The 9,435-nt window shown below is 39.5% G+C and overlaps 1 protein-coding gene across 1 annotated transcript in view; it reads left to right on the top strand.

Annotated features, from left to right (window-relative positions):
• Window positions 1-3,430: 3,430 nt before the first annotated feature.
• Window positions 3,431-9,435, top strand: part of IL17RD (interleukin 17 receptor D) — a 41,588-nt gene continuing 35,583 nt past the window's right edge. Inside the window, exon 1 of the mRNA XM_057373405.1 lies at window positions 3,431-3,682. Within this exon, the coding sequence (XP_057229388.1) occupies window positions 3,440-3,682 (243 nt within the window). The 5' untranslated portion in view covers window positions 3,431-3,439. The remainder of the gene's footprint in view (window positions 3,683-9,435) is intronic.

Raw genomic sequence — 9,435 nt, 5'->3', positions numbered from 1 at the left:
GATCTCTTTTAGCACATTTTCTGCTTGTTCACTGCATCTCACCCTCATTTCCTAACAGTGGGCAGTGTCTGTAACAGGAGTTACTGAGTTATTGCAATATTGTGATACTGCAATAGTCATGATTGACTTAGCTGAACACTCTACCAGCCTGATGCATGCTTTCTGCCCTAAAGTGAGCTGTTTGCATGATTTCTTTTGCAGTCAAGGTCAGTCTCTCTTAGGAGAGAATTCAGTACTAGAACTATGAAGGATAGAGTGTACAACTTTCAGGTCCAAGAATGACTTTTTGCTGAGCAATAGAAATATTTGGTAGGGAATTTTAATCATATTATCAGAAATTTTTGTTAAATGAGTTTTCATGTTTTTGTAGGAATTGTTGGGCTCTCACTGTCTCCTCCATCTGGGAACAGCTGCTCAGAAAGGGGAAGGGAAAGAAAGGATTTTTAGCTTTAAGCAAGAAGGGAGACTGGCAACCAAAACCAGCTGTAGAATGCAGGATATTGATACCCATGACTTTTGGGTAGTATGCATTCTATATTACCCAGAAACAAGAGACCGTTGTAAAAAGGACAAAAGAACCTACAGACAAGCAGAGTCCCCACAGCCAATTTTGCCTTTCCATGAGCTTGCAGCAGTTTGGAGGCTCTAGTTAAAAACATTAACTGCAGTCATTTGATTCCTGCTTCTCCAGTACTGTTTTCCATTTCAGTGGAAATTATTCTAAATGGTTACAAAGCAATGCAATACTTCTGTATTCAGCCAGTTCATTCACACAATAAGCTAGACATGGTGGCAGCACGGGGAATTATTTTTCAGATGTGTCATTTTGTTATTAGCTTAAGCTGAACTGTTGGGAAGGAGGCATCAGTGCTGGTTTTGTCAGATGGCTTTTTTGCTTTGTGCTGCAAAGTTTGAGATAAATCAGTAAATCTCAGTAAATCTGACCAATCATTTTGCTGCTTTCTGAGTACCGCCAGTGTAACCAGTGGCAGCTGTGAGTTCTTCAGTTATAAATGCCTTGGTTATTCTGCAACTGAGGCATTCTCACTATTTGTTGTGTGTCTGTTTTTGTTAAAATCATCATAGGCTAATACATCAACAGCACAGATAATGCTGATTTTGTCCTCACTTAAAAATTACAACTTCTCCAGYAATCTAAATCTTAATTAACAGAAAAACCCAAACAGTTTTCCTCATGGTTTGGAATATTTAATTGCTGATCAATGGCATTATGTTCAACAGGGTATCCTTGCTTGTCATAGGTGGTTATGGGCAGCAGAGGTACTACTCACCTGTAAATGAACTGTACATATGTCTTCCTTTCTTTACCCATGAGACTGTGTTATTTTATGTTCTTTTTAATTCATTCAAACATAAAAGGACCRGTTATTTACAGGTTTTATGCAGCCTGACTTGATTAAAAATAAAAATGCTCATGTAGTTTTCAAGCCTRTAGGATCACTTCTGAGTAACGCAAGGAGAAAGTAAAGCAAGAATACCCAGACAGAAGTGTGTGGTATACAGTGACAAAACATGTTAAACTTCCATTCTRACCTCAGTGTACTTAACCATCAAAAACATCTCATCATAAAATCAGTGAAATTCCACCTAGATACTTAGTATTACCTTTTTCAGAATTCCAGCTGGCAGGGGCAATGGAGATCAAAAGTAAGAACCTTTTGCCCCTGGAGCCGTAAAGAACTATGGCCTAATCTCCAATTTTTGCTAAAAAAAAAAAAAAAAAAAAAAAAAAAAAAAAAAAAAGAAAAAAGTTTAATGGCAAAAAATGTAAGTTCTGTTCTTGTTGCTATGAACAGTGATAGCCATCCTGAAGTCGCAAACCTGTTTTTTCAAAGGTAACTGTGAGTGCCAGGGTTGTCATCAACTTAAACAAGCAGTTTAGGAAAGTCGTATTGCATTACTTTCACACACTAGTCACAAAGGATGGAAAACCCTATGATAGGGGTAAACCAGTTGTAGTTAAAAATTACCAGCTGGTCATGTTACTTTTCAACTGTTTGTCATAGTGGTGGTTTTACATATTATTTTAATCCAAACTGTGATGTCTTTTATAAAATACTGATGAGTTTGTCTGTTCCATTAGGATTGTGATTTAGTCCAAGATTAATCATAGCACACAGAAAGTACTAAAATCAAAGTTTTCAAAAATAATTGAAGTGATATGTAAAAGTGATGTATTGAAAGGCCCTAGACTCACCTCATTTAAAACTGAAGTTAAGGCTACCTTGAGCAGAGGGACCTTGGGGTCCCTTCCAAGCAAAATCATCCTATGGTTCTGTGCTTTGGAGGAGCCTTGGGTTGCTCTGTCTCTTACATGACTTTGAGAATTTCAGGCAAAGGGATTGTAACTGAAGACATTTACTGATACATCAGACTAGCTTGCATTTGATATTTATAAAGAATATGATTTATTTTATTTTAAAGAAAAGTGTTTTCATCAAAGCATGTAATATCAGAACTAWCTCCAGTTGAAAAAGCTGAAATATTTATTGCCAGATACAACTTCCTTTGCATTTTCTGCAATTGAAATTTTACGATAGTACAATCTTCCAGCTTGTCTTCCTCAATTAAAGAGTAATTAAAGAGTTGCTGGGGGAGCTGGTGTTGTTTAGTCTGTAGAAGAGGAGGCTTAGAGTTGACCTTATCACCCTTTACAATTACCTGAAAGGAGGCTGTAGCCTATGGAGTCTCTTCCCAGGCAGTAACAGGACAAGAAGACAGTCTCAAACTGTGCCAGGGGAGGTTGAGGTTGGACATTGTGAGGAATTTCTTCACAATAAGGGTGATTAGACATTGGAATGGACTGTCCAGGGAGGTGGCGGAGTCACTGTCCCTTGAAAGAGTCTAAGGAAAGACTGGACATGGCACTTAAGGTTGGACTTAATGATCTCAGAGGTGTTTTCCAATCTAATTGACCCTGTGATTGTGTAATGCATGAAATCATGTCAAAGATCTAAGATCTATGAGTCATCTTTGGCTTGGGGCCCTGAGCCTGTGAAGTACCTGGACCGTATCCCTGTGGGGTCACTAAAGTGATACCTCACTTCATTGCAATGTAGTGAGTGGATCAGGAATAGGGTACCGCATCACGAAATGAAGATGGGAATTCGGCCAGGTCTGGCTGGACCCGGTTACTTGCAGGAAGGCAGAAGCAGCCTCCAGCTGTCCCGGGAAGGGGGGAGGCCCCGCGTACCGAGGGCTCCCCGGGAAGGGAAGGGAAGGGAAGGGAAGGGAAGGGAAGGGAAGGGAAGGGAAGGGAAGGGAAGGGAAGGGAAGGGAAGGGAAGAATGCACACGCGGGCAAAGCAGCCGGAGGGGGTCCTGCTCCCTCCCATTGTTGCCGTTTGGCAGGACTGGAGCGGGGCGGGGGCGGCGGGGCCGGGGCTCGGGTGAACCCCCCGCCCCCGGGCCGGGCGCGCATGCACACACAGYCACACAGTCAGACAGCCGGACAGACAGACACACAGACACACCGACACGCAGCTGGCGGCAGCGCTGCCGCCCCCGTCCGCCGCCCCTCGCTGGGGACCATGGCACCGGGGCTGCAGCTCGGCTCCTTCCTCCTCGCCATCGCCGTMTGTCTCGGTGGCCCCCGGCTCGCTGCGACCGCCGGAGCGGCCGGCGGCAGGAGGGGCTCGGCGGCCGAGGCGTGCGCAGGGAGGGTGAGTAGAGCGAAGCGTGGAAGGGGCTGCGTGGAAGGGGCTCTGGCAAGGCGCTCTGGCAAGGCGCGGGGAGATGAGATGCGCGGAGTTCCGCAGCCGCGGGGCGCGGGCGCTGTTCCGCCGCCGGGAGAGCCGCGCCGGGCTCGGGCGCTGCTCCGGGAGGGAGCGGCTGCCCTGGGGACACTTCTGCAACAAATAACGCTGCCCCGGGGCTCTGCATCTGGAAGTTAATTGCGGCCGGGAGAGAGGGTAGCATTTCCCGGGCAGGGATATTTATTGGTTTCTCGCSAAGGGGGGAGGCAGCTCGGAGCCGGCGAGTGTGAAGAAGTCACTCAACAGGTCCTTTACCACCAGCGCTCTCCACTTCCCCGAGCCGACCTGGATAAAAGCGATCGCTGGGGCTTTGTTATTTTAATGATTCGAGGCCGGCTTGGGGTCTTAGCTCCGGGCCTGATCATTATACAGAGGATGTAGGAAATTTACGGGAGGGGAACGGGGGGAGGAAGGTGATAAACGTTTTGTTACTGGTCTTTGCCTTTTGTTCCTGTTTCTGGTGTGTTTTGCTGTCAGACTTTACTCGATAGTTTTTCTTTTTCCTTTTATTTTCTTTCTTTTTTTTTTTTTTTTTTTTTTTTTTATTTAATGTATTTTAATAATTTTTGTTTTGTGTGTTTTGGTTTGTTCCTTTCCTTGCTCCTNTTTTTTTTTTTTAATGTATTTTAATAACTTTTGAGTTGTGTGTTTTGGTTTGTTCCTTTCCTTGCTCCTGATGTCTGATTACAGGTTTAGTTGAAGCGTGGTGATCCGGGAACASTGGAGGGAACACAACTGACTTTCATTGCTTTTCCTTTTTGTTAGACTGTCACTAAGGATTTTCTTGGTTTCAGATCAGGTCCTTTGAGAACGTTGCTGCAACACACAGTTCAGAAGTTTTTAGGGCATAGTTTAGAAAGGCGAARGTATCGGGAAATGTCTAAAAGAAGAGTGTGGAAAAACAAACTTCAAACTCTGATAAAGCTTAAGACCTAAATCTTGGTCTTTAGAACACTAAATCTTGGTGTTGGATGGAACAGTTATAGGTTTAGACTCCTCTATTATGTCTTTTAACAGTATAAAAAATAAAATGTTTTGGCTCARTGTGGCTATTGTGTACTTCACCAGACATGGGCAGAATACTCCACAGGCTCATAACASCACTGTGTATATTTCTGTAAAGTTTTGCATCTTCTATTAAGTAAATTATCGCTATTAAAATCATAGTACCTGACTTGTAATATAMTTGAATTAGTGTATATTGACGTTTATAGAAATATGCAGATGAAGTTTGTTCTGAATTAATTTTCTTGCTTATATAATTAATGCCATTGTGTGTGTTAAACAAGAATGTACCACAATATAATTCTTTTAATAGAATGATTTTGACTGGCTTTTAGATCAGCAAAGCTTAACACTTTTTCTAATTAGTGTAACCTCCCCTTTGTCTTTATTGCTCACAACTAATGTACCATTTTAGCTTATAATATATTTGTACGGGTTTCTGGTTTTATTGTATTTTCAGCTTCAAGTTCAGACTTCCCTAGCTAATTTATTRGRTACMTTGTCTGATTGTGTGGTTATAATTYTGTAGTCTGATTTTRTAATGCCACCCTTAYGCATGATTGCCTCCGTAATGCAGGCAGGGCAGCGTTTATTAGAGTAATGACTGCAGGATGGTACCCATTGTCTCAGTTATGTGGTATTTATCTTGGGCTGCATGTAAGTTTTGAGTAGACTTGACATACTATTAAATGACTGATGGCCCCTCTAACACATTGTCTGCTCTGGAGCAGGGCTGCCTTTGAAGTAGTACCCTGTAGGAAGTAAAGAGACTATTTGCTCTATTAAAATTCCTTGGTATTTCCTCTGTTTAACCACAGGCCACTTCCCCTCTGCCACTCTAAACACTGCAGGGACACTGACTGATTGAAAAGACACAAGCCCTAAGTAATTGTATCCTATTCAAACAGTTATTCTTATTGCAGGTTATTTATAAGTAGTGTCTAATTAATGTATGTTAAGGGCATGAATAAATGTTAACATTTTATATAGAGAAAGTAAAAATATCTAGCTTRCATTAAATGAAGGGGTTTGAATAGAGGTAATTTTCTCAAGGGYGTAAATAATCTGAAAATAAATCATTTAAATTTTAATAGTTGTTCAAGGAGAAATAAAATGTAGCTACCTGGGTTTTTGTATGTGCATTTAGATATGTGTGCATTGGGTATTTTCCTCTGCTAGAACTGTAAATGTATAGTTCATTTCCCTCCAATGAATCTTTTTTTATCATTTGAGCGTTGTTTTTGAGMATCTTACGTTCCATTTTTCTCCATGCACACATAAGTAATGTACATACATACATAAGTAGTGCACAAGTTTCTTTTACTGTACAAAATACAGTTTTAAGTATCCTCAATATTTTGTAGCAGTAAAAAACTGACTTAATGAGAGCATATTACTAGACYATGGTTAAAAGAAGGTATTGGTTGGCTTTACATAGCTCCTGAAATTATTAATACCTAATATTCTGAAAACTAAAAACTAAATCACATTCTAGATGTGATTTTTTGTTTGTTWGTTTTTACGACYTCCATCACAAAATACATACCTGTATTATTCATCTTCTCTGCTAATACACTGGCATTTGTCTTGTGAACTCAGCATGTGTTTGTAGCAAAGCAATTAATACCAGGATGAGTAACTTAACATTAYTGTGGCTAAGAATTATCAGATTACAGTGGGCTCAGGATTGTAGAATTTGGATTGACATTGCTAAGTGTAGGATTTCTTTCATTGATGTTTAATAGAAATTTTGATATATTCCAACACTTAATTTCAGATTAGAGTAGACATTTGCTTAAAGTGGAATAGTATTGCAAAGTGGAATAGTATTGCAAAGTGGAATAGTATTGCAAAGTAGTTTTCCATATGGATGATCTTAGTACCTCATATGCATACCTTTATCCAGAAAAAAATAGCTGAGGGAAGGGCCTCTTTTAATCTAGAGTAACTATGTCCACATGGGGAGCTATTCTGGAAAAGCAGTCTCTGGATTTTTCTCATGCTATAAGCAGGCCATGAGGTAYGCAGAGAAGAGAGACTTGTGATCYGAGGATGATTTGAATATATTTCAGATTCATTTATTCACTGTTAAACACATGAGCAGCTTCAGTCTCAAGTTGTTTTGTAGATTCTAATGGGACTACACACATGAGTAATTTTTTTCATATGTTTAATTCCTCTGAAGTTTCTGGCACTGAATTGTGTATGTTCAATATAAAGCTTAAATTTAATGAGACTCTATGATGAGGAAGAATGAATAATACAGCATTTTACCAAACCTCCCCTCCTTGTTAGCAGAGAGTTGTACCTTCCTTTGCTCTGCTAAGCAAAGCTGCTCAGACAGACTGGGGGCTCTGTTCCCGTGCATTCTCCCTGAAACTCCCTGTGTCCCCTTCTATGCTCTTTATGTAAGGAACTTTCTATTTCCTTTTCACTTCGGAGTAGGGACTGAAGATTTCCTACTGTTCCACTATTGGGAGCTCTGCCTGTCTCATTGTTCTTTAGGCTCATGCTGCTGTGTGCCTGCATTTATCTCCTCAAGCATCCAAAGCAGACTCRTGCTTCTCTACAGTTAGGAATCTCCTAAGCACAGAGCTAGGTCTTACTGAAGTACTTTTCCCAGTTAATTACATGTTTTGGGAACTTCATTTTGGAGGAAAAACACCCTGTAAGGTGGTAAGAAATTACCAAAGTTTACATTTCTCCCTTCTGTTTCATGTTATTTTCCAACAGTTAAAAAGACCTAGATTTTTCTCTTGCAGAGTATTTAAAAATTTTAAAAGGTATGAAGCAGAAGACAGACCTAAGATGGAGCATGGTGGAAGAAGGTGTTAATGTTTGCCATCAGGGAGTTCTTTAATCTATAGACAGTTCCAGAGCTGCTTTAAAGSTCTGCTGACCAGATGCCACCAGTTCCCTATGTGCCATTTTTTTAAAATTCACAAAATCAATAGATTTCTCTCCCTGGCATACAGAACAGTGTGATAGCGTTTAAGAATTGATGAGATGTGTCACTTGAARGCTTTGTGTGTTCTGTGATTAGCTACAATGCAACATGTTGGGTGCAAGGCTTTGCAAGCATGGTCAGTCATGCAGGTGGGTATCTGTATCACTGTTGTTCAGCTCAGAATTTGGCTTCAGGGTTTGTTTTGTGGTTTTTCTGAATATCATTTATTGAGTAATGTGGGACAGAATGAGAGTCCATTTCTGCTCTAGTGTCAAAAAGTGTTGATGACAATCTGCCTATTTAAAKGAATTAAAAAATGCARAAAGTAGCCTAAATATGTTAGTGTTTAAATTAGCAGATTGACTGTTTCCTCAGGAACTGTGAGGCTGTACTGTTTAATGCTGRGTTTTCAGGATGAGCATTCAAGTACATGACCTACTGAAAAAAAAATACAGAAACATATGTTTATGTAATTGAAACTAACTCTCAGTGTTAACAACAAAATTGTGTATTTCCTTATGTGTATCTATGAAACTGGGAAATTWGAATATGATGGTAATTCATCAGCTGTTGACTTAACAGGGTTTTTGCAATTGAAATCGCTTGGGACTTGTTACAGATTTGATTGATTTCCTYTCTAGAATGTGTCCCTTAATTTAGATGTTGAACTCCACTCCCTGCCTTACTCAAAATCTGTTTTTGAGTAAGTACARGTGTACAAACTGCTGTATCACACTTGTTAATTTAAAATCTTGAGACATTTATTTAAGAACAAATACAAGTTCTGCTTTAATAGATTAATACTTTATAGTCCACTGGTGAAAGGATGTTAAGCTGTCATGATTAGATGATACTAGCTTTTCTTTAGTTAATTATTTGGTAATGTTAATATAACATGGATGTTGCTTAATTAAAACTGCAACATTTAAAGGGTGTTTAATAAGGACCAGCTGTCTTTTCCAACAGATTGGTCTAAAGATGATGAAACAAAGCTTTGATGTGAACTTGCCTGCTTAATTATGCTCAAAGGCTGAATTTTACCCATAAATTTAGCATGTGTTTTTAGAAGCAAACAAGAGGAGTTTGAAGTATTACTGCTGAATTGTTAAKCTTGAATGCCATTTTTAGTTTTCAAAAGTTTTTTCAAGTATATTGCTTCAGTTTTATATATACTGCTACTAGTATGATGAGGTGTATTTGAAATACATTTTTTCTAAGTTTAGGTTAGTGCTGATGTTCCTATAGCAGTTGTTACATTGATTTTGCATCTGGGAAAAACTGCATAAATGTAGTATGAGATACATGAATGCTTATTTTTTATATCCTTATCTCTGTAGTAATTATAAAAGAGGATTGTTTGAAAGTGTAAGTTACAGTAACTTAACACAATGTTAGATCAATACATACGAAGTACTTAATTTTAGTTTATGGTAATGTGAGTCTTTATTTAAGGGTCAAAATTTAAGTGCAAACTTGAAATCATGTCTAAGACATCATTTCTGGATTTTAAAAGTACAAGTGGTATCATTGTTCTCCTGTCACCTCTCACCTCTGTGTGGTAGATTCCAAGAGTGTGAGGAAAATCAAGTGTGCAGGCAGGGATTTGTTCTCCCAAAATGCTTAAAGGTTGGATTAGAGTTTTATCAGGCATCACATGTTCCAGGAGATTCTGTATTCTCTGATTTTCTCTCACTTGAAGGCTGTTACG

This window comes from Malurus melanocephalus, unplaced genomic scaffold (genome assembly GCF_030028575.1).
Source record: "Malurus melanocephalus ecotype Western Australia unplaced genomic scaffold, MMel_1.1 scaffold_196, whole genome shotgun sequence".
Lineage (NCBI taxonomy): Eukaryota > Metazoa > Chordata > Aves > Passeriformes > Maluridae > Malurus > Malurus melanocephalus.
The sequence above is the reverse complement of the archived record's forward strand: the minus strand, read 5'-3'. Positions and strand labels throughout refer to the sequence as shown.